Below are 26,128 nucleotides of genomic sequence, written 5' to 3' on the forward strand. Positions count from 1 at the left end.
AGACCAGTTACTTACGGTCGAATTCTATGGCTTCAGGAGCCTTCGTATTGATGGGGAAAGGATACCCGACGGAAAGGAGGACGCTTCATTTAAGAACTCCGGTCGGATGCCGTCATCCGCTGTTGCTCGCAGCCGTCGTGGTAACTGGCAGCAGTCTTCCTAATCGTAGGAAATCTATAGACAATATATAAAATATAGGTATCTGGCTGCAATTTTATTACTATGTAAACCTCACAGAATTCAGCTCACTGACTTGATCAAGAATTTACGTGTTAATGACGTCCTTTTCATGGGATAACAATATTTTATGTAACAATTTTATTTAAAACTTGCAATTTTCAATTTAATTTAAACGCTCATTCTTATTGCTTAACGATAGGTGTAACCAGTAAGTGTAACCAATTCGAACTCTTCGTTTAAATAATAACAATAACAGTTTGTTGGTTAGGCACATATTTATACTTGAACGTATTGGATGGACATACTACAATAGCATACTATTACAATGTATGAAACGATTTTTCAATTTAATATAATTCAACACTTTAATGTAGATATTGTAAAAAATATAAAAGTTTCCTATTCATATGAAGGGTCTTGCTATGTGAGAAAATAGGAAAAATTCGTATTAAGGCACATCATGGTGCCAGCTTATTTTGTTGTTGTTGCAGAAAATTTAGCAACCGTATACAACCGCAACCTATATCAAGCGAAATCCGACTAAAAAACTGTCAATAATGTAAACATCCAGTTTTGGTCACTAGTTTAATATAGCTTGGTACAATTCCATCTGAAATACCTTGTAGTAATCCTATATGCCATTCCACCAATGTTATATAATATGTTATATAATAATACTAATGATATAAGCAATGGTCGCTCGCAGGTATTCTTCCAATTTCGAACCACTTCTTTTTGGCAGGCATACGATAAGTAAGTGGTAACTGAAGGATCAATCGAATTATTTTTTTTGCACATACAAAGTTTGTCTCGCCTAGCGTTCACGATACTGAACAAGCGGGACGGCTAAACTACGCAATAAAGAATCGTCTGAGTATAGAGCATATAGAGCTATTCCGACCCTTGACGAGTGCCATTCTTATAGAAATGGCCATTGTTGAAACTACTGTGTAATATATGCACAGTTCATATGATTTTTTTTTCAAATTTTCTATCAATTCACAATGGATTCGTATAATAATCTGTCATCATTTTTTTCTATTCTATATGAACCTTCAAAGATAAAATACAAGGACATATTTTACATATACAAAATACTACGATTGACCTACTGGAAGGCCAAGATGCGCCTGAAATGGTTTAGTGGATGAGGAGAGCAAACGTGAAATTCGTTCCGTTTGGTTTATATCGATGTTTCTTTACCAAAAAATCGTGTTCGCGTGGGGTGATAACAGAACGTAGGACTTTGGTACGACTCATTTGTCTGACATATAAACGTCGACCCTATAGATCGGGAGTTGCGATGAAAAGAGAAAGCCAAGCTGTCGGGTATTGCCAGCAGTTGCAGTTCCGTAAAGGGCTATAGTTACCTAGAACTGGTGCGCAGGTCCAGACGGATTTTTCTTACTATATATATGATTATTTGTTTCAGTAACGGACGTCATTATTACATTTATTTTGACATAAACTTCTTTTAAAGACAATGTCAGTAGGTCGGTAAATAGTGACAAGTGATGAATATTTAAGGGTATTCACCCGCATAGGTTGAGGTGTCATAGACAACCTTCGAGAATTAGTCTGTGGTGTTCCGTATCCCAACAACAAGATGTACATTTTCTTGTTTATGATCATTTTCTAGCTGTACCATTTTGCAATGTTGTTACGCTTTTCATGTTTATACTTTTCTATAAGTGTGCTTTAATCCAAAGATCAAAATAGAGGTATTAGTTGGTGTATATTCGATCGAATTTGATCGGTATTCTTACGTATCTACTAAACACCAACTGTCTTTATAGCATTTCGTCAAACATATTGCAAGCTTTTGCTTGATCGCGTGAGACAGATAGCTTAATCGCTCTCGCAATTTATGCCTATATAATGAGCTCATCTGTCACAATGTAAATAAAGCATAGCTTGTTGTTCCGGTGCTCGGAATTTTCTTTTGCCAAAATCCTGCTATAGACAACAACTGTAAAATAGGGTAATAAAAGATATTTACGATGAAGACTATATTACTATTATTATCATCATTACATCTCTAAGTTGAGCAAAAGGAACCGGTTGTCTATTAATATAAATGTTACAACACGAAAAATCGAATATATATTTTTTATATATATTCGATTTTATAATGGGAGTCTTCCTTAATTGATTACTTTCATTCATATTTGCACCCAACCAACAACCCGTTTAATTCAAAACAATCATTTTGTCGATACAGTAAAGGGCCATTAGTATTTATCGGCCCTATACAACTTTAAATGTAGATGGTAATTTTGTGTTAAGCTGGTAATTCTTCTATGCCAATCAATCATCTTCAAAGACCTAACATCTCAATCTAAGCTGTGTGATCTTTAATTTTATGATACACTTGTGTCGTTTAGAGTTTTCATTCTGTAATGGATCTTTGGAACCTATTGTTTCCAGCTATAATAATAATATCTAACTATGTACAAGAACGTCACTATATATTATCTAATAAAGTTTGAAATTTTTAAATTAACGTAGACTATTAGCTACTGTGTGAAGCGGTAGGTCGATCATTTGGCGTAAGCTGATACAGAACCAAGGGGCGCTAACGTTAAGTTACGTAAAGCTCCATAATCGTGAACAGCACAATCGAACTTTTTACCCTGCAGAAAATTTGAGTCTACTAAGCGGGTTTAAAAGGCAAACGGGCTTCTAATATTGGTATTAGGTGTAATAGTATGCCTATTATAATGTTCAGTGGAACGTAAACCTTCAAAAATGCTTGTTCCGTTTTTCTACATTCTACATGCCGTTTTTACGGCGGATTGAACTCTATCGCGATTATGTAGGTTTTACAAAATATTTATCACATCTGCCAAGGTTCTGGTCTAGATGGAGGGAAATAAAAATAATCAATTTTCCGTGCCGTAGTTATTGTACTTTAAAAATGCATTCGTCATGAACGCAGCCTAAAGGTGTCGCACAGCGTTAGTGCCTCTAGGAATACATCACGCGTGGATATTCGTCTGCTGCGTCTGAGACACACCCAGAAACCCTTAATGTTATTTTTTTTTGCACAAAACACGTATCTCTTAGAGTTTCATGACTGCGAAAAGACAAATCGTGTACCCAAATATTGTAAAATTAGAACTAGGTCCATAATAAAGCGCAATATAGGAGAGACGCTACGCAGACCAGGTACGGAATTCATTACTCTAGTAGAAAAAGATTACCGTTATTAGCCTATGTAGTCGTTCAACAATTTTTTTTTTATAGCACTATTACGAGAGTAGGCATCATTACAACACAGGTTATGTTATTTCGAACTTCGAAATATATTTAGGTATACGGCGTTCAGTTTCTGTGATGTTTTGTTGGTATATTCCGTGTGCTTATGTAAAATTGAGTTTCAATGCAGTACCTCTCATCAGCTCATAAGGATTTCCCTATACTCCTTCACTCTCATTACCATCCTGTTTCATATTAGCACATCTTTTTCTGTGCCCCAGTTACTCTGACAAAGCTCCAAGGCGGTATAGTGTGCGGCTTACTCTGATCGGTTAACACTGAGAACCATATATTCTTATGCTGAGCTTAAATTTGGTTTATCTTCTTCATAGCGGAACATTCAAGGTAGAACACGAAGACGAGCGAAGTCGATGAAACGGATATCCTCAGGTTCCTTATGGCCTCTTGAAGGCAAACACGTAGAGCGTCGAAAAACTCTCTGAAAATGGCAACACCTATTTTTTCTATATTTTTCAGAAATTTTTAACGATTTTTTTTTCGCTTTTTGGCGGTTGGCAATATTTTGATGCATGCATGTGTTTAGTAGAGTTGGAATGAGTCAACCAAGCAAAATAAATGAGGAATAGGCCAAACCTGGGCGTGTATATGGACAGATCGAGTTAAAATTACAAGGTACGAAATTATGGTATAGCACATGGCGATATGTAGGTAGCTAGAAATGTGTATACAGGTTTTATACTATTATGCGTAATAGATAAATAAATAAATAAAAAAAAATTACATCGAATTCCACTTTATACAACGTACAATTTAACGAAAATGTTTTAGTAAACGCCGAAGTGTGCCCGTAATACTCAAAAATTTACCATTTGTAGCAGTATGAAAAATCATTAGTCATAAAAGGTCTACTGCTCATTAAGACGTATATAATAAGCATACATGTTTGCATTATGAATAAACAGAATGAAACTCTTTAGCCCTAGTTGGAACGCTCTTAAAAGACGGAAATCTACGTGGAATTCAATTAATGATATACAGGCTTCCGTAGTAAAAATAGAAACAAGCTAGACGTTGCTCTAACCACTATACGGACTATCACAGATGCGAGAAATATCCTTGAGGCATCCATGTACTTTGTCACGAAGCCTGGGGGCGGCTAAAGAAAAACACTTTTCTTTTTGAGCTTGAAGTGACACCATTCATACTTCCGACTTGATATAATCCAGCGTCGTTCTGCCTGTGGTTATCTATATATGTAAACTGTGGCTGCAGAGTAAAGGTAAGTTTAAACGCTGTTACAGTGAGAACTAATTAAACAAAATTACGTTAACTCCAAACGAAATGTTATCTCTCGTAAGTTTTTTTTCGCAGGCACTTCCCTCTTATAATGACAGGATTCGTTTCGCTAGTTTGTTCTGCAGCAGCAAATGAAATCATCTTTATTGTTAGATCGTTTGCGTCACTGAAAAGCATCCCAAGAGACACAAAGCGCTTATCACAACGTCATCGTCGCGTTACAACTGATTGCGAATGTCGCCGTTACCAGACACATAGGTCATAATGAAAGTGAACCGTGAAATTGCTAGCTCTGCCATTTCCGCCCTGTAAAGACCTAGAAAGTTCTAAGGATCTTCACTAGCTTTATGCACGCCATGAAGGCCCTTTTCTAAATGAGGGTAGAAATTACATTGATTCAAACTCAGTTAAGTTGTTTAGCTGGTGTGTGTAATTTTCACCTATCCACATTTACTATGGATCTAGGATCTTTTTACATAGCCAAACTTTCATTCTGCAAGCTTGCAAAATGTATCCGATAAAAACTTTTAAAACAGGCGTTGGCCTGTACCTCTAAAGCGCCACGATATCGTGTCATTTGGCAGGAAAACATTTTCAGTTAGCCTGAGGTTACTCCGACTGCCTTATTGAGTCCGCAGACATCAACTATTGCCTAAGACTTGGCTAGCAATACCTATAGTGCCCAGAGGGGACAGACGATATAGGAATCGTCCTTGTAAATTCGCTTTTGGCTCATTGGAATGAGAACATCGTCAGGAAAATACAAAAAACATATCACATTATTTAGAACTGTGTCTAGTGAGAAAACTGACTATGACAACATAGGCGTATGTTGAGAAAAAAGGACGGCGCTTTCCACTGCCTTGGAGAGCGTTCAGCTTTTGATAATATGAGAGCGACGTTTATTTTTTAAGGGGCTTTATATACGATTGGACAGCATCACTGAACATGCAAGCCAATTCTAGAACTCGATGCTTGCGGTCACACTTGTTTTTGCCGATGCCATTATACTGTAGTTTACAATTCCTCTTATTTTTCACTTGAAACCGTTCTGAATCGTCATTTATTTGTATTAATATAGTACTAGAGGTAACGGCTGGAACCATCAGACTAGTGGATCGGGATTTTCTTAGTCCAGTTCCCTACTTCGCGAGACGAGCCTGCATTTGATATGCTCTCTGTGAACCCGGGATATTTGTTACGTCTTTAACTACCCCCGTTCTAACAGGTCTGATTAGCCGTTAGTTTTTTACCTTAATCTTCTTTTTAGGAATTCTTTAGTAGTAGTTCCCATTGTTCTCGTGCCCGTTATGAACTGAAAATTCCCTGAACTCCTGCTGCACTTTCTTATTGATAAATCTGCTAACAGCGCCTAACGCCAGCCAGTGTGCTAGCGTGTGCGTAAGGTAGTTCTTTTCGCCACGGTCACAGTGCATGCAAAAAGAAAACGGTGCAGTCTATTCGCGATGCAGGCAAGCTTTAAAATGTTTCTGTCCTATGGCCCTCTGGGCTGTCAGTCCTTATGGTGATAAAAGGGATGATACTTCTTACCGTCGCAGATGGGTGTCCGCTTAAGATCTTGTTCCATTTTTCCATTGAACCATCGTGGAGGCTTCCTTCTCTCTTTGATCGTCGACTTTTAGGTTACCATAAAGGCCTACGGAACGGTGTCTGCGAGTACTAAAGCGGTCGCAGATGTTTGGCATTCAATTAGCTGACGTGATCCATGTCTCTGACTCCTTTGCCCAGCATTACTCCAAGGTATCTGGCAATGTGAACTACATATTTGTGCTCTGCGTTAAAAAATAGGACAATATTGCGGCTTTTTCCTTGCTTATTAGGAGAATGGCTTTGCTTTTGAATGGATACACCGCCAGATCCTTGTAGTTAATCTGTAAAGCAATTTTGGCAAGGGTGTTATTTGGCCTGTCTTAGATAATGTAGTGTTCTAAACGTCATGGCAGTTGGGAGATGGTCAGTATATGCGACAAGTTCTACGTTAATCGGAAGGTCCTCTACATTCGAAATTCCGTCACAAGCCAGTTCGATAGTAGGGGGACATCCACTATTGTATACTATTTAAATATTTGTTTCATAATAAAAACATCGTGGCTATTTTTAAGAGCGACAGATTGTTCTTATGCCGATTGATTGACAACTGAACATCACTTCAATCCATGTTTCCTTATTTTGCAAATTTCGGCCAGCTAAAAGCTGACAACAAAATATACGCTATGAAAACCATTGTTCTAATAGAGTAGTATGTACATATCTCTTTAATGATCCTCCTTAAATTTCTCTGCCACTTAAAACTTCTATTTAGGCTGCTCCATCTATGAATGTAAACGTATTTAAAATTGTCATTTCTGGCTTCTTTTAAATTTGCGTGATATTTCGATACTGAAGGTGTGCCCAATGAACGTGATTATCAAATTATTCAGCCTTTGATTGTTAAGACAAGGTGCTGCCGATTGATACCACGTTAAAACAAAGACCAAGGAATTTGTAGATAAGTAAAAAACAAGCCAAAATTTCGTAAATAAATACAGATCTTAATTACGCTATGAATTTATTATTAGTACATTAGTAATGAGGCGTTTCATCTAGATTTATGTTCATTAAGAAAATGTTCATCTCCATAGTTTTACTTTTGCATGAGTCACTAAAATTATTCGCGCAAAAATGAATATAAAAAGACGCCTAACTAAAAGGTAGTCTAGTTGAGACACCCTTATCTGTATAAGTCTTCACAATGTTTGTTCTGTTCTTCGTCCATCTTTCTGCTCAACATTAAGGAAATCACTAATTGAGAATTATTAAGTGCATCATTCTATGAGTTATAATGAGTTGGTGGTTACGATGTTGATTGCCTATTCCAGGTCTTATTTTTTCTTGATACTCAGTAGTAACTTGTCTCAGCTTGTCGAGTCTTCAATATAACTTCGCCATGAATTTAGATATACCATCGCAAATGTAATATTTAATAAACAACACATGAGCTCACTAACCGTGACAGTGGGCTACTTCTGAGAATTAGATCGCTATTAATTGGGTGAACTTTATTATAACCGTGTATTGCAAGGACAGCCGATATCGAAGAGGCTGTTTGGACGTCGACAATACGCACTATCCAGATTATCGGATCCTTGAAGAACAAACTTCAGCAAATTTGCCTTAACCAGGAAGTTCAACATTATGAACCTACCTGCTTTGGTCTCTCAGAAAAGAGTACGTAAGCTTGTAAGGTCGTCGATTATAGAAAATCAGCAGAAAAGAGAATTCAAAGAGCTTTCTTATACAGGAGAAGCCGTTTGTTGTCTGCAAGACTTGGAGCGTTGAGTTGTAGTGTGTCTGTCTCAGTCATGACTGATTAACTAGATATTGCGTGAATATTTAAGTTTGTCGTAGTATAACCAAGTGTTGACTGTGAAGAAGAATTTTGCTATAATCTGAAAACCTGTTCCATTCGTAACCAACAAAAAACAAGAAAGTCTTGAAAGAAAGACTTGAAAATGTTAATATTATCGGGTACGGCAATCATTTTCCTTACTACAAAATCTAAACACGTGACGTAATTGGAGATTTCATCTCCTTAAAAACAAATCGTTATTGTTTTTAAATCTATCCTTACTCTAAAATACTGTGCCTACTTGTCCATCCGTCGCGCTCCTGTGCGATAGATTCGCGAAGCTGATTTTTTTTTATCTATTTAATCTATCGATCTATTTGCATTACTAAAGCTGAGACTATTTGAATTAACCAAATCTTCAAAAATTTCTTCAACAACTGTTGATAATATGTGAACAGTTCATATTAAAAGGCTGTTTTTTTCGAACTATGTACAATGGGCGTAAAATTGAATTTAAGAATAATTGTGGTTATCATATATATCTATATGATATATCATACATACTTTGTGAGTTTTGCCGAAATGGCCCAACAATGCATGATAACAGCGTCAACAAAAAGCTTGGCCTTTCTTTGGCGGTTACTTTGCTATGTAATGCTTGTATACAATAGGGCAAAACAGAATAGTGCAACAAAAAAGGTTGGCCTGTTTGCTTTACTAAGCGCGCTTATAGGGGCGTGCAGATGTCACTTGTTAGTTATGAAGACAGACCTACCTTGTGTAGCACTTAGGCAGGACAGATTCTTTATCGTTGAATATTGGTCACCTCAGCAAACTGTTAGTTCTAGCTAAGCAGAAAATCAATTCACCAGCTAGTTGTAGTCTTATGCTGAGTAATACGTTTAATTGGACTCAGTATGGATGAAAAGGACGTAGGGAATTGCTTCAAATCAGAATCTGCAAAGCCACTAACTTCAAAGGAGATTACAGTTTCCAAGGGCAACCAGCAAATACCTCTCTCAGGTTTAGAATAGTTAAATCGATGGCAGGTTTCGTCGTTTCCTATTCACGACAGAGCGTCACGGATATATAAAATGTTTTTGCAAGCCGTGATGTGAAATTGCGTAAGCAGCAAATCAATGTAGTCTTTAATATGCGCTTTGGTGTACAATGGTTTTTTAGAGCTGTACGCTTCAGGATACCATTTGTGAAGTTGTAGCTAAAAAATATTCCCTTATTTTATTTGATATTTTTTTTTATATTTTCTCTTTAAAAAGGTCCGTTCGTTAGGAATATAGGCAATGTCAGATCCACTCAGTGCAGTAAGGGGCCGTATAGAAAAAGCAGCACAGCCAAGTATGCTGTGATGCAAGCAAATGGTGCAGCTAAAACGCACTAGTTCCTGTATCTAGGAAACACATAGGATGTGCATTAAATCCTTACGGGCTTGGCTCGTTCATGCTTCTGTTCAAACAAAAAGCAGAAAAGACTCAATTGAGAAATAAATAGCGAGAGATTATAAACAATTTATTGAGTAATTACACAAGAAACGCGGAAAAAAATAAAATTAATTTATGTTTTGATAGCGAACTTTAATACGCCATGATTTGATCAGACGCTATGATTTGATCAGCGCTTTATAGAAAGGACATGGAAATTTCTCCGATTTCATCACACGGGTTAACGCACTATACATGCAACACGCAACTGTTTTTCTTAGGGAAGGGAAAAAGGTCAATACAAATCCTTTGACGGAACGTCCTGAGAGTACGCGTCTTTAGAGCGACATCTTAGTAGTTTGCTCAAAAATGGCCACCTGAAAATGATATGTTAATCCTTTAATAATTAAAGACGCCAAACGCATCATGGTATGTATTATTTTTTGTAATCGTTCCTATATAGAACATATAAGTTCAATAATAGCGCTTGATTATTTAAAAAATATATGCCTTGTTGTCACCTGGAAAAGATTTAGCCTTTATTGAGACTTACACAGGTTAAGTTCCTAGGTAGTCAGAGGATCTTACAAGCCATTTCACGAGGCGTCGGTAGAAATTCTAATTTCAATATTGCTATCAATAATTAAATATATTCTTAATTAAAGGCAAATGTCTTAACCCCTTTTGCCATTAACCGCCGCTGGAGTAAGACAACATTGTTGTCTAATAACTGGATAAAGCTGACTCTTTGTATTCATGCTAGGCAGATTCTTTCTCCTTTGACCTTCGTAAATGTGTGCCTGCTTAGGTAATCTATCGTCAATTCAAATTACCTACTTCTAAGGTAATATTCTTTCATTGTCTTTTGTTGTCGTCGAGTTTGTCAACGACAATAATATTTGGTGTTCGTACCGCAGCTCGTATCACATGATAGTGATCCCCAACCTCAATCTTGGCTTCTGCGAACACATTATTTCTGTTCCATTTCAAAATTCTATTAAATCATTAGAAATTACAAGACAATTGTTTTAGGAACATTTTTCAATTCGAAATGGCTAAGAAAAGACGTACATTTCGAAATTTAGCCATCGATTTCGGGCAATTTGTCATTTGATAAAAATCATTTGAACTCGCCTTGATTCGTGCCTACCTCTATATAGATATTTCCGTTTTTTTTTTGATCAAGCTGATGGTTTTTTACCAATATTTTGCGGACGCTGATACAGTGCTCTTTCTTTGTATATATAAAACCTTTCTAGCTTTTCATGTGTTATGAGCTCAATATTATCCCCTTACCTTACGAAACATCGTGCCGCACAAAATAGGTTTAGTTAACGTACTGGTAACGCACTTTCAGCGTAGCAGTAATGAACCTGGGGGAGGGAAAAAACGTTAATTAACGAATTTATTTACTTTGTTTGTTTTGGCATAATATAGCACATTTTGCCCTCTGTTCTCATTTTGATCAGAGTTTGATATTCTGCCAACTCTCAAAAAGTCTAAAAATGCTTTAAAAATCCGAAAGTGAAATGGAGATCTTGCCTTCGTCACACAGTCGTTTGTGATTGTAAGTTAAAGCCTACGCTTTATTAGTAAATGGATATTCTATAACTAGTTACTTTTCTTATATTTGCCCCAGTAGTCCTAGCTGTTGGTTTCTTCATCATTTAATAGGACACGAAGAACACTTATGGTCTATAAGGCCGTAGTAGCGATGTTATAGCGATGGCTATAAGAAATCTAAGTTATGCATACTTGCAAGACAATTAACTGAAATGACAGTGTAACGGTGGAGTAATGCAAAAAAGTGGCTAGATAATAATGACGTTGTAACACATTTTGCGATCGCTAGTGACACCATGTTATTATATGTACGCTCGTACTCACATATAAAATACAGGAACGCTTTTTTTTTAAATGTCCCAATGCATACATTACAGTGTCTATATATTCTCCTATCCATAGAGGTGGTTTAACGGTAAGTTCTCAAATGTTGCCAGATAATAGCAACTGATCCCAATATAATACATACATTATAGACACCACTGATATTCAGTTACGCTTCTTCATTTGCTTAATGCCATTTCTCGAACAATTGTTTATGTGTCTCTCTGTTTCTCCAAACAGCGTCAAAACAGAGAATAGGGGGAACCATTGAATAAAAGACTATGCGCTTAAACAAATTTAAATCCTCGTCTTCCGAATATGAATAGTGTTTAGTTTTCACACCATTTTGAGCAATATTTTAAAAAAATTTACCTGTGGCTTTTATTTATAGCAGATTTTTAATAATATTACTTACTTTTTCTTAGAACATCAATGCATGTTTCGATTGGGCACGGAATCTAAGGTTATTTCAGATACTGTTGACAAATCGCCTTGAACAATGTTGTTATTAACTTAGCTAATCACTTTTTAAAATTCCTTCTCGGTTAAACGTACCCCTATAAACAAGATTAATTTAAGAAAGGTGTAGGATTAAATAAAGTTCTTCACCTTTATTTTATCTGCAGTTGAACTTGAGTATTCAACCACATAAGATCATGCAGACAAGCCGATAAAAAAATGAATTAATTTTATTTAATAAATTAACACATTTATTCAGTTAAAAATAGTTTTTAAATAGAAAGGCGCGACTACAGAAACCTTATCCGCCAGGGACATGTAAGAAAATAACTAAGCTCGACTTTAATATTTAATAAAAATACCGTGTAAAAATTAATCTGTAGGGTCGTTATAGCACAATGAATAACAGAAGTTCAGGCTATGTCTTCTACGTACTTTTATTATTACGGCTTTACAACAGAGACTCAGGCTAAATAACGTGACCATCTACAGTAATATACCGATTAGGCTCACAGAAACGAATCGCTGGGGTTTTTTAAGATGATGCTCATATCTTGAAAAATAGTCACAGCAGAATAAAAGCATATTCAGGGTTTGGTCAACATTTATGACCCTTACAGACACTTATGAGATAGGATACAGGATGAGGGTTAAGTACAGCAAGGATGAACTCCTGCTTTCGGCCTCGACTGCTCATCAGTTGTCAAATCATATATCGGCCGACCCAAAAATTGTGTGCGAAGTGTAAACGGACTAAAATAAATACAGCATTGCTCCGATTGCAAAAAGCTTGCGATTATATTTGCAATATAAGTACAAGAATACTTAATTAGCTTCTAAAGGGAGGTATTTTTAAATTTATTATAACTTAGGCTCAGAAGGCGTAGGATGGATTCAGTCTACGGTATCGACACGGCTCGAACGAAATAAGGCTAACAAAGTGTTACGCAAAGCCCACAGAACAGCAAAATGAACTTAAAACGGTAACCTTAAATCTCTCAGAAAACAGGAATTGTAAGCTGATATTATCTATAAAGTAAGTCCATATTTACTTGGCAATTGATTGAGATTGGCAAGTTAACCCCAAATTACCGTACCCGTAAATGAAGGTCTGTTCATGAGTTCTAGTACTTTTATCTGTTACTTCGTCGGATGGCAATTTACTACAGTGAAACTAATATGTCTGGGAAAATATAAAAAATAATATGATTTTCTTCTATAAACCCTAACACATCTGGAAGTATCATATGGTTTAACAAAAATAATTGTTTGATGCCACTAATTTTTGTGCGAGTTTTGGATGGGATATGACCGAATCTTATATATACAAAGGTAGATATACCTGAATTCTTAATATCGACCTTTCCAAATAAATAGTACAAAATGGTATGTTTTCGCTTATTACTTCACAGTGAGAAACTCTATGGGAGATGCATCCAAAATCGCACCGAATCTTAACCAATGTTACAGAACCCTCACCCCTAATTGTTTTGAGTACTATTTTTTTTACATTGCCGTTAATCATGGCTTCAGAGGCTTGCTCCGAGCACAAAACGAATCGAATCTGCGCCCGGTTTCGAACCTAGACCGCCCTTTGCTTTTAGGGTTTGAACAGAAATTAGTTTTCACAGCACCACCGAGGGCTGAACGCACTACTCAGGCCCACCTGTTAAAAACGCACGCATCAGTTAAAATAGCAATAAATGAAGAAATCGAGATAATTTCAAAATTCTCAACACACACACATGATAGATAAGGGCCTTCTAATTCTAATATCCTCACTACTCCGAAAAGTTCGCTTTATCCAGGATTAACCAAGCCAAAGTGCAGTTGATCCGTACATGTTTACAAAGATAAGAAGACCAAAGCTTCGCATTTTGGTAGACACTAAATCGAAACCTCTCTTTGAACCTACATGTTAGTAAAATATGTTAGAGTATATTTAGTTTATTAACATTACGTTGGAAAAATATACTCTAATAATTTATCACGGTAGTTGCTACAATAAATTTGCTATTATATATGAGAGGAAAAATCTTAGAAATTAAGAAGTTTTATCCTTTCCACGAAGGTCCTTTCTTAGTAGGAGTCATCTAATAAGCCAGGGTTCATTACCGTGACAGGTCCATATATTGAACCAGGTTGCCCATTTTTTGGACTTTTTGCGGTATTTTTTATTGCTGTATAAATGGGCCAACATACCATGATAGTGCGGGTTCGATTGAAAATAAAGAGACGGAAAGAGTCACACTGCAGTATCATTAATTTGGCAAGGAATTTACCAGTAATACTCTAGTTAACGCCCCTAGTTCATTATTTAGTCGGAATAATCATTTCAAAACACTGTTTCACACTTTATCTCAATGATAGATTTTTTAGACGCCAAATTGTTATCTTTCTAAAAATACTTAGTTGAAAATAGTGTTATCTCTTATATATCATTTGGTGATATATATGGTTATCTCTTACAAATAGTTTTAGTTATAAATAGTCTTTGACCAGCCTCTCTTGTACTTCATATTCGGAAGTGTCACAAAGTAGTTGAACGATATGTGTTTTTTAAATGCGTGACACTTCTACACTATTCAATTAAATATTAGTCGTTGACTATACGCGAAATGCGAAGAAGTACTTTTTTTTTAGTTTTATGCCCGGTACTGCAGTTAGGTATCTGTGCAATTAAATGCTAACGCTTATCAGGTTAACCACCGTTACCAACGAGAACAATATGAATCCCGTTTGCCCTCGCAAACGAGTACACGCGAAATCGGTACAGTTGATTCAAGCAAAAGGCGCCATGTCTAATCCGAGTAAATCAAGTATGGCGGAGCGAGTCAAGGCGACATCGTAAACAAACGACTGTTACGTCTGCGCCACTGCACTTGTCGTCTGCTCTGGTCGAATGTTTTTATCCGAATACGAAGAATTGAAGACTGATGTGTGCGAGTTGATAGTCGGCTATTGTCTTGTTGCGGAAGAAACGGCAAAACTCAAAAGGGAGTGGATTTATCAGCAAAAGTGTGCCATTCACTGGACAGCTGGACGCCTAATCTCGTTCTATCTAATTGTGTGCATGTGAAATGGCGGCCCGCGGAGAGCAAGGCCTCGAGCGGGTCCGTGTGAAATTGGAACAATGTTTAAAGGACCGTGACTTCTACCATGCTCATCAAATGTATCGAACCTTATACTTCAGGTGAGATGAGATCCATTTTTTACCCGTTGGCTGACGGTTCATTATAGCTGTCATAGGCAACATTATGACATAATAGCACTGATGAAAGTAACTTGTTTCTAGTCACTCACAAGTTGTAATTTTATGCAACCACGGTAACGGCCATTTAGGTTATTGTGAATTTTAATTTCTTAGACCAACGACTAACAGTGTGCGGGTCTACTGTGAGTTTTATAGTTATTCCATTCTTCAAACCTTCTTGTTGTCTTTTTATAGCTGTCTTCAGTAAGGCGGTGTCATTAACTTAATTCACAACCATATATAAAATTCAACTTACTATAAATTTCGTAACGTACTAAAATTATATATATCGCAATTTACTGCAGAAGAGATATCATTTGTATGCGTATGTGCGTATGTTGAACCGAAACACGTTAGGCGAATAAGAACTCCAAACTATTTAGCTCACTCATTATAAGTTTTCGCTTCGTAGATTTTATATCACTATTTTTATGCCTACTGATACATAATAATGTGGGAGGTAAAGCTCTGTTTTAATAAACTATTATTGAAAAACGTGTTGTTTATATCTACAAGAAAGTAGGAAGAGTGTATGCTCCCAAACTGTGTGTATTTATACCAAAATTCTATCTCTGGTATAACGGAATTTACAATCAGACGAAGATGAAGATATTTTTGTCACTCTTTAGAAAAATCTAAAAGGCTAATGTAAATATATGGTCGAATATTATTGTTTAAGTGAAGAATTATTGAATTTATCGCGAGAGACAAGATTTATCTTTGTTAGTCACGTCTTGGGTTCACGCGTGATGAATAATATTATTAACATCGTGCATGTGATATTTCGTCAAATAATTAAGCAGGGTAATAGGAACATAGATGTTTTCATTTTCAGGTTAAGTCGGCAGCTGAAATGGTCTCAAAGTGCGGATGTCATGTTTGAAGGTTCAGAAAAATTGCTTGTCAACGGAGAGCTGAACTCGGGCGCTGACCTTGCATCGCTTTTTGTTGAGGTAAATCTTGAATTAGAATCTAAAAATGTTTAATCTTAACCAGAATGGTTATACATGACGTAGCGGTAAACCTAACATTTTCTTATTTGGATTATTTGTAAATTATAGGTTCTAAATAAAGGTAAAATTCCCGCGAGCGCAGATGTCATCCAGAGACTTGCTAAACTACATTCCATGATGAAAGCACATAGCCCGGAAAGAATGGCCTTTACTGGTAAGAAGTACTTTTGTAGGACACTTATATCACGAATATTTATATTTGCCTATTTATATAAAGTTTGAATCAATACTTCAGGTTGTTCAGATTAGTTAGATCGGTGTACTTATGGCTTGTTTATAATTTTGGTTGTTAGTCTCCGTATACATAATAGAAAAATTGTTGTAGTAAAAACAATACTACAGAATTTAACCGAAGCATTTCTCTGTCCTTGTATTGAACGTATAATGTTTCCGTTTTCAACTAAATAAAAATATAGCATAAAAGGCTTTTTTTTAAATAGTCAGCTCGAATGTGGAATTGACATTATCGTTTGCCTTTAACAACATTTTAGTAAAGTGCATCGAGTACTCGTCAGCTTGGGCGCCAACTGAAGCCGGTACGGTGCTCGAGACCATGCGGGGCAACGACCGGGTATCATCAAACAGAAATACAGAATCTTTGAGTGTTATGAATGCAGCTTCGCCTTCAGTATCGGCAACTCCGCGAAAAGGCTGCTCATTTGGCCATCCAGACCTACATCGCCTCCTCGCAATTAACTTTTGGCAGGAAAAAAATTTTTCCGATGCTCGATATCATTTTATACATTCGACAGGTAGATCGGGTACTATGGTCAATTTAATAATAATATATAATTAATAATAATTGGATAATGCCATTGGAGAGTAATTATATTAAAAAAACTCGTTGCGATGCCAGTGGAGTGTTAGCTATATATAAACGCAAAACGTCCTTGAAATTTTTCTGAAAAACCTACTTGCTTTCAAAATCTCAAACAAGCGGTAGCCCAGGTATTTTATCCTATCGAAACGCATGGAAGTTTTTCTTGCTTTTATAACCCAAAAAATGTTTAAGTTTCTTTCATCATAAGCAAAAAAGTTCCGCTTCAGCTGTCGCTCAAATGCTGAAGGTAACAAATGCTTTACCTTCGGATTTAGATGGGACAAATTTCGCGCGAATGCTGGTGGAGTTCCATACAAGCCGAGGATATCGCTCTGAAGTGGATCTCTTCATTGCCCAAGCCGTTCTTCAGTTTTTGTGTTTAAAGGTGAGTTAGGCCTGGCATCACACCCTGCCGTCTAATTAAGCTATCTAGTATCAAGCGGTAGGCTGTTATTTCGCGAGTTTTTGTCCTAGCCAAAAAAAAGCTCACCGAGCTTCATCTCTCTGGTTTCCAGAATCAGCAAACAGCCACCGTTGCATTCCTTGTGTACACGCGTGGCCACCCGGCTGTTCAAGGCGCGCCTCCATTTGCGTTACCACTACTTAACTTCCTCTGGTTTTTACTTCTCGCCGTCGAAAGCCGAGCTAAGGTATTGAGCATATCAGTCAACCGAGGATGGATTGACGAATTCCTTTAACACTCATATTTGCTGGTAGTCTAGAAAGTTGTGCCTCGTTTAATCGAATTATCATATGTGTTTACCAGTGGAAAAATATTGTTTGATGTTGAACAATACAGAATTAGCGTTTTAACATAATGGCAGTCGATTGTCGACTCAAATACGCGGCAACTATTATATATGCGAATTCATGAATTGAGGCAGGAACGAACCTATGTATGATCGTCATAAAAGTCAGCATTACTCTATCTCGTTCTGCCACAGAGAGGAAGCGACTTCAGTATATAAATTGGTGACATAACATTTTCATATGAATATTTATACATACATAGATATATTATACACTCCACTCTAACTTTGATATTGTTTTCTCTGATTTCCAGCTGGCTATATTTACGCTATTATGTGACAAGTATCGAAGTTCGCTCGATAGAGATCCAACTTATCGGCTGTATTTAGAAAAGATCGGTCAGATATTCTTCGGAAAACAGCCCTCGCACGGACGAGAAACTAGTGGAATGTTTGGTGGGGGATTTTTGGGTAATATGATTAACCAGTTAATGGCTGGCCTAGGCGATGATATGGACGAAGACGAGGAACTGAGTATCTCTACTGAGGACGTTGACTAGATTGGAAAGATATAGGAATTTTTTAAGCGGGCATCGCCAACATTCATTGTTCCTTGTTACGACGACTAATTGTACTCAGAATTCATGACGAGGAGCTTTGATAATGAAGCCATTACCAACGGGTCTACGGAGATGAAAAATAAGATTACTAGAAAAGATAAGATATATCATACATGATAATGGCTTTCCTCCAACTTGACTTCAGAAAACAATAGCAAAAATGTCGTGGTAGCACGAAATTAAGTACTATTTAGCCCGTGGGACCCTATAATGACAGAGGAAAAGGACACCTTTTATTGAAGCGCATATAAATAAACAAGAAGCACTAGACAAATTGGTTTCCCATTAGTGATAACTAACTAGTTAACCTATAGCAGAACAATTAATTGTTGTTAATTACAACGTTCTTCTCTATTTAATCAGATTTCTATATTGTTTATATAAATACTGCTGAGTCAGGCTGCGGGGTATAATATACATGTCTGTTAGAAGGCGACTGGGCCATTGACAGACTTACCGACAACAAGCTTCTAAAAATGGAATTTGTTCTGCCATATTAAAATTGTAACCTTGCGATTTTTTCTACAGCATTCTCCATTCCTCTTTGATAACCGTCTGTCTAGTAGACTGGGTGTCGGATCATGGATTCTACTTTACTTGGCTGGCATTAAAGGACGAGCCAAGCGTCCGAGCGTCCACAACAACGGCGGATTAATATGTTATTACTTTTCGCTAAAAAAATTATGATAATGTCAGTATCATTGGACTACGGTTGGCTGGGGCAAAATTGTAAAAAATAATAAGGGATTCTTGTAAAAGAACAGAGTTTTCGTCGAAAGTCAACGTGATAAACATTAACGCAAGTGAGCGAAACATAATAACGTCTTCACCTGTATTAACAAATCTCTATAGTAATGGATTGAGCTTGACTCAGATTGAAACAAATCCGCAGCTGTCGTATACCAGCGCAAGTATTTTAATTAATCGACTTACGTATGTTCTTCTAAGTATTCAATATGCGATTCTATTATCGCTTAAACGTAGTATACGGGTCACTTCCGTAATTATCTATTTCACTGTGTGCACTGTCATTTAATGAATGACTACAAAGCTTTTTTGTTGTTAGATTTACGTCAGTTTTTTCAGAAACATAGCAGCCGCCTATAATTAATTCATTACCTTTCTTCCAGACTTCAATTTTATGGAGCCCACATGACGTGGTACAAGCTATTCTTCGTTCCCTACAATCTTTTATTGTTTAGTTGGCGAAGTGATAATAGCGCGAAAGATGCTAGGTCTAAACGATACAATTAGTTGATGAGCGAATCGCATGTCAAATGCGCGAGAAATCAACGGGATCACTAAAATGGAGAGGAGGCAATATTCCTACACTAAGTTGCTATTGTTGTTGTTACTTGTGCGGACCTGGTTGATACTTCTGTACGATAGGATTCACATTCATGCGATATAAACGACAAAACAGCGCATAAGCACTGAGGGTAAACAAAAGAAAGAATAATTTATATAAAATACCGTGATAACGCCGATTAACAGTGATTAAAATATTCTTATTAATTCAGAGATAAATCGTGGGGTAAAAAACTACTTTAGGGTTTAGCTTGACAATACGGTAAACGCCTTTTGGTATCATCTATTAGCTTTTGAATCACTATGGGTTACAGCACTCGAGTATAAATGACGCATAATTTCTTGATAACTGTACGAGGACGGCATGGAAACATTTGAAATAAGCCAAAACTTCATTATTGCAAACTAATCTATTCCAACTTTATTTGTTGGCATCATTTATGTTGATGACCTACGGCGCTGGATGCATAGATGGACTTCGATTATTTGAGAACTGTAATTTACAGAATTTTGGTTTTCACATGTACATTTGGGTTAACATATATATCGTTTGATTTTTTTGCAAGTGCACAAGAGAAGCTTTCGACAGAGGAAGTTCTTTATTAAAGCGTATGACTATGCTTGTCACTGTTGTATCTCAGCTAACCTGTTTTGAATGCACCATAGGATATTGTGTTCTTACCTTGAGCCAAACATAACTCAGAGAATAGCGAGCCTCTTCTTGTACTAGTAATGCCATTTAGGTACTGCTAGGGTACACTAGTAGTAAGGTTTCAAATACGAATTTCTTTCAGTAATTAACGACTTGGTTCGAGTATTCACAATCTTGTAGTTGATTAAGAAGAACGCCTTTTGTTTAAGTAACAAGATGGTTTATTTTCATCGATTGTTTGTTCTCGCCAAAGCGGGACTCTTGGTTGTTGGCAGACAGACTATACAAATGTTTCTTTGCATCCAACCTAGTGGAACTTGCTACCAAACAGCCATTAATAATGATTCTAATATAATTATTTCATAAATTATTATTGTTATCTATCTGTAACATTACACGTCCTCGTCCAGATCTGCTGACTTGTAGCCGGCGGGTATCTACATCGAGATAAACTAGGTATATTTGAAGCATCTGTGATGTCCAGTAGAAAGGTAAGAAAGAGTAAGGGCGGATAGAACCAACCACATAATAGTAATGATAATAAACACTGGTTATTGAATAAATTGCCTGTTCTTCTCGTTTGCTATGCAAATATGTTCCGCATTCTTTTAGATATAATTTTGGCGAAGTGATAATAGCGCGAAAGATGCTAGGTCTAAACGGGTAATTTGGGTTAATGTTTATCGACCATTTTATTCATTGCCAAGTAGCGTGCAACTTCCCAGTTATCAAGCAATAAAGCGTGTACGAGATACTGCAATTAAGCTGTCTAATAGAGGCTTCAGAGGCCTTTGCTTTGACCCTAGTAATCAAACTATGAAGGCAAAACAAGATAGAAGAAGATCCTTGTGGCGGCTAATTAAGAGCAGAGAAGAAGTACTATAATCTATGGTCCATGGGATCTCACGGTGATTTATTACGTTTCGTATATCAACTTGGTAATTAAGGAATGGATCCCACGTCTTATTGTCTAAGAAAGAATTTACCGCTACCAAAAAAAACCCGGTTTTTATCTGTTTGAAAAACAGTATGCAAAAAAACGTCACTCGTTGTTAGGCCTGCAGTAATAACTAAGAAGATAGGATTTTTTTATACTTAATGAAGTTGCTATTACAAACGCTTCATGGATCTGAGTTTATACATTTTGAATAAGTAGAAAGAAAACAGTCATGCGGTGAATTGATAGCAAACAAATTTATTAACTTGCTTTTATCTGTATGCATATTTTGAAATAGTCTTAGGAAAGTTGTTATAACAAAGAAATTCAACACTTTTCCAAATGGCACCCGTTGTTTGGATGGCAAACTTTTATCGTGCACATGTATGTATTATAAATATGGCTTACCACGGGATCTTATCATGTGCTGACTGTAAACAAATGAAATGCATTTGTTCTGCTTACGGAAAGCACTCGACATCCATTCAGTCGTAGATTTAATTATATCACTTTATTTACGAATATATATTACACTACTGACTCTTCTTGACAACCAACCTGTTCTTGGCTAAACATGTACTACATCAATCCTTTTCATACTTCATTCAATCAGCCACGCAACGATATAGAAAAACCTACTACAAACATCAATAATTGCTACTCAGAGGTACAAGATTATCCTTATCGGTTTACCTATAACATTAACGTATTAAGTATTTTGCCAGATACATAGTACATTGCTCATTCTATTATTTTGGCTGGTATGCTTTAACAAACTGCACAGTCTGGCACTCGTACCTCCAACGCAAACTGGTGACGGCGGCAACCACAACAACATTGGCTCGGAATTCTTTGTTGTATACAATGTTTTGCTTCGTTATTAATGTTTTATACGACTGATGCGTTAAGCTATCGTTTCATGTTACATGTCAGATTTTCCGTTCTGATTTAGAGTTGCGTTCTTTATTGCAAGATATTAACAAGATCAACACATGACTTCATGGGCTACCGGACGTTAAATTTAATAGTTCTTTTTGAAATCAATGTAGACAACGTGTGTCAAGAACACCTTTTGAGCACAAATTTCAAGAAGCTTTTAATGTGAAACTTTGTTTATAACTCGCGTCATTCATATATAGCCTTAAAGCTTTGTGAGTAGCTAGTTTGCATGGCAGACACATTCATGTACGCTAATTTTGGTCCTCGATAATTGTGTCTCTGCGAGCATTGCCCTCACTCCACTGCAGAGTCCTTAAATTGATGACCGGTTGAGACGGAATATTCGACCGTTGATTGTAATTTTACACGAATAACTTCGTCAACTTGTATCCGAATTATAATTAATGTAGTAAAACAATGCAGCTCCATAAAAGTAAAGCTGTTTTTACGACTTTAGAGGTATGCACAATCTTTTTTTTCTGGTTTATTAGTCAATTTAAGATGTTAGATCTGTATTTAAATTTGGATCTGAAAAGTTTTTTATAACGTAGCATAATAGTTGATAGTATTTGCCGAATATATAGATTGCGGCGTGTAGTTCTAAGTTCGTTTTGAATCCGACGGCAATAATAAATATCGCGCTTTTTACTACAATACAATCGCTGTTGGAGTAACAAAACTCCGCCCTCTGATGTACCATTTTCCATAATACCCATTCTAAGCGAATGCCATCGAATATACTTCATGTGCTAATCCTCGTTGCGTTGTGTTTCAATTGCTTGGTTCGGTTGTTGTATTGTACGGTGCCTATTATTGTTGCAGATCGTAAAATACAATACAGAATCCCGAATGAAAAAATACATTTTCTCTAGCCATTCGATTGGTGATTACTCATGGTAGACCAGCTTTATTCCTCTTTTGTAGGAGTTTGTTGTTCGACTCCTTGAGGGCCTGCGAAAAAAAACATCAACTAAGATATAGATGTTACTGAGACGATATGGCACATCGTATATAAATAATATTTAAAATAATAAAAACTTTAAAAAATTGAATAAACACGCCGTAGAACAGGAATGATGTTGTGCAAATTTAAATTAGAATGATAATCAATTAACGACAAGATAAAATACATTTTTAAACAAACTATATGATAAAGCGGGTATATGCGAAGGCATAGAGTAGTGTTTCCTTACTTTGAGTGTTAATGCATCTTCCCGATCAACTCGCATTGAAGCAAGCGCGTTATTCATTTCGTCTTGGACTTCTTCCCAGCCACCATTGGCAGCTTCTTCTCGTAAAATTTGAACAGACATTAAAGGTGTTTGCGGCACTTGGTGACACTGTGATATCCACCTAAATAAAGGTGCAGTCCAAAATAGATCATTGTAAGAGCGGCCAAACGAGCGTTTTTAATGATGGACTCCAAGTATAGTACAATATATTTATGATGTCTATTCCAGTATTCTGAGTGTCCTGAAGGTTTCAGTAAGATATGGTTCTATTCGTTCAGTAATCGTTAGTAACCAGAATCCAATCATCTGCCTAGCAAGTTCATTCCGGATATTGTATCTGCTACAAATTTATGCCAGTTTAATTACGAATAGTTTAATTACTAAGTTGAGGCAACGTCGTTAGATAAATGCCTATAGAGTTACGGAAGAAATTTTGATTTTAAATAATTGCATACGTATTCTTTCTACACAAAGATTCTACAAAACTCAATCAATATATTGATAATATACCGATGGCCTAGAAGCGTTTCAATATCGAGCCTTTTCGCGGGATCAGTGTGGAGCAAATGCCGAATAATGTCTTTGGCTTCGTTCGAAACTGCTGCCCACTCGGGATTCGGAAACTCATACTGTCCGGCTCGAATTCGTTTCTTCATGCCTATATAAACCAATTATATTCAGTTACCAGCCACATTTCGCATTGATAATAAGACATAGTATCAATTCTGAAACGATACTTTTATCTAGCTTCTTTTTTCGTGCTATTTGTCATCGACCACTTTAGTCTGAATGTAAATGCATATCTCATATTTTCTAACCAGTTCATTGTTATATAACAGACGTGTCGAGTTATAGTAATAACGTCGCTTAAGAATAGATCTATCAGCTCTAGAGCATAATTCTGGTAATTACCTCAGATTCATTCACATAGGTCATACCAACGATACAAGAAAAAACGAATTCTTTTTTGGCCAGTTCGCTAAACAACTATATATAGGGCGGATAGCAAAGCTGACCATAATCTCAGGAAAACTATGACAATAAACTCACTGTACAGAAAGAAATGTTAGTAATAGATTTGATTGCAGATAGCTAGACAGATGACTTTCAATGTCACTGCACACTAAAACCTACGTTTTATTTACCATATTCGGTCGAAGATGCGAATCGCATGACGTACTACAACACAATAAATTTTCAGAAAAATTGTCACCGACCATTCGTGTGTAATATAAAACATCCATAGTGAGACCTCGTACTAGCAAGGCTTTGTAACTCGGGGGTTTTTTTTTCGTTTGGGTACAATCCTAGATATCAGAAAATACACACTCTTCGACTACGATCGTGGGGTGAATCTAGCAGCGGTTTTTTGGCGCTCTGTCCGTAGTGTCTTGAAGCGACCAAATGAAGTGTCTTTGTTGAGTCTGCAAGAACAGAAATTAGCTACGCGTACGTGCAACTGCATTGCTAAACGAACGATATCGTAATGTCAGAAGGGTAGCAAATGGTTTCAACGATACTTCTATCACTACACAGCTTGTTGAAATGTAGGCAGATTTTTCAACACTTTTTCTATTACATACAATATTATATCGCATATAATCGTTTGCCTCTTTTGATGAACGAAGTGTCCGACCAATAAAACAGACTGCGTCGTGATGATGTTAAGAGCTAAAATTCTTTCGCTTTTTTGCTAGAAAAGCTATTATACGCCAACTGTCGACTGCAGAACTGAAATCTCCAATTCCGCTTATTTGGACATTGTTTCGAATCCATCTGGCGCGAATCTAACAAACCCGAAAAAGGTGTTAAGAGTTAGCTTAGTTAGAATGCGTTGTATATTGTACGACATGAGAATCTAAAGCTGCGTCATTTTCCCAGTGTTCATTCCTAGCAGTGTAGACTGATATTCTAGACGGTAATCGAACAAGCGCCACCTGGCGCCTAACCTTAACTAGCTACTACACAAAATAATACATGTGTAACAAATATGTGCATGGCCAGTAGTGTTTGTGTATCTAGCTTGCTTCGTATAGATGCGTACGCACACAGTTCAAAAAGGCTGCCGGTTGCTATCACTGCCAACTAGGACACCCAGAGAGGAGAGCACCGCTACCGCTACGATTACTGTTATGGCTGCCTTTGGTTGCATTGATAGGCGTCCATTCATCGAAAGTAAGCATCATAATCACGAGTAGCTGCTAGCTCATAATAATTAGCGCTGGATGTCTGTTTACAAGTGGCCGCCTTGTCGTGCCTTGATGTCCACCGGAGTCACCCATTGCAATATTGACAACATCATGGGCGTAATATAAGACATGTTGCGTGTAGATATCTCATCGTACAAGAATACTAGTCACTGAGAACTGTGATCATAGCACCCTTAGCTGATGCCATCTCAACCAACACTAGTACGCTACGTCTGGTCTATGATCGCGGCCTCCATATTTGGACTACCAGTATCTATCTTTACCAGAAACAATACCATACGGTCGTTTTCAGCATCATCTACGTGCCTGTATACGTTTAAGTCTAAATGGAGGAATCAGATATAGACACACGCACGCGTCTCGGTACATAGACAAACAATATCCGTGGCATCTGTAGGCTTACGTAGGCTATGCGTGGAACAGGTGAGGCTATAATAGCTAATATAATATATAATTATTTGGCGAACTGCCTGTTAATAATAATACAACTACGGTGCAGCTACTGATAGGCTTGAAGTTTATCTACATATTGATATGTACGCATTGATTGGTTTAGATTGCATCCA

At 36.9% G+C, this 26,128-nt stretch overlaps 2 protein-coding genes and 2 long non-coding RNA genes across 7 annotated transcripts in view; 1 reads left to right on the plus strand and 3 right to left on the minus strand.

Annotated features, from left to right (window-relative positions):
• The window catches only part of LOC111255547 (Golgi to ER traffic protein 4 homolog), a 39,304-nt gene extending 18,468 nt beyond the window's left edge, over window positions 1-20,836 (plus strand). The window contains exons 3-9 of the mRNA XM_022817623.2: window positions 14,530-15,022; window positions 15,918-16,035; window positions 16,144-16,249; window positions 16,587-16,847; window positions 17,191-17,300; window positions 17,431-17,565; window positions 17,979-20,836. Of these exons, the coding sequence (XP_022673358.1) occupies window positions 14,910-15,022; window positions 15,918-16,035; window positions 16,144-16,249; window positions 16,587-16,847; window positions 17,191-17,300; window positions 17,431-17,565; window positions 17,979-18,224 (1,089 nt within the window). The 5' untranslated portion in view covers window positions 14,530-14,909 and the 3' untranslated portion in view covers window positions 18,225-20,836. The remainder of the gene's footprint in view (window positions 1-14,529; window positions 15,023-15,917; window positions 16,036-16,143; window positions 16,250-16,586; window positions 16,848-17,190; window positions 17,301-17,430; window positions 17,566-17,978) is intronic.
• Window positions 56-9,180, minus strand: LOC147758372 (uncharacterized). Its single transcript, XR_015320547.1, has 3 exons — window positions 8,820-9,180; window positions 4,493-6,587; window positions 56-3,877 (listed from the first exon to the last, which is right to left on the minus strand). It is a non-coding gene; the product is annotated as an uncharacterized LOC147758372 (long non-coding RNA).
• LOC147758373 (uncharacterized) lies at window positions 9,559-14,112 on the minus strand. The gene is made up of 3 exons (XR_015320555.1): window positions 13,575-14,112; window positions 10,780-10,856; window positions 9,559-9,860 (listed from the first exon to the last, which is right to left on the minus strand). It is a non-coding gene; the product is annotated as an uncharacterized LOC147758373 (long non-coding RNA).
• A 583-nt stretch (window positions 20,837-21,419) lies between the features above and the next one.
• The window catches only part of MAPk-Ak2 (MAP kinase-activated protein kinase 2), a 36,918-nt gene continuing 32,209 nt past the window's right edge, over window positions 21,420-26,128 (minus strand). For all 4 annotated transcript variants that reach the window (XM_022805787.2, XM_022805797.2, XM_022805778.2 and 1 more), the window contains exons 6-8: window positions 23,863-24,010; window positions 23,314-23,473; window positions 21,420-23,071 (exon numbers count right to left, since the gene is read on the minus strand). In XM_022805787.2, coding sequence (XP_022661522.1) covers window positions 23,012-23,071; window positions 23,314-23,473; window positions 23,863-24,010 — 368 coding nt within the window. In that variant the 3' untranslated portion in view covers window positions 21,420-23,011. The remainder of the gene's footprint in view (window positions 23,072-23,313; window positions 23,474-23,862; window positions 24,011-26,128) is intronic.

The sequence above is a fragment of the Varroa destructor genome, unplaced genomic scaffold (genome assembly GCF_002443255.2).
Source record: "Varroa destructor unplaced genomic scaffold, Vdes_3.0 BEIS01000001.1, whole genome shotgun sequence".
NCBI classification, from domain to species: Eukaryota; Metazoa; Arthropoda; class Arachnida; order Mesostigmata; family Varroidae; genus Varroa; species Varroa destructor.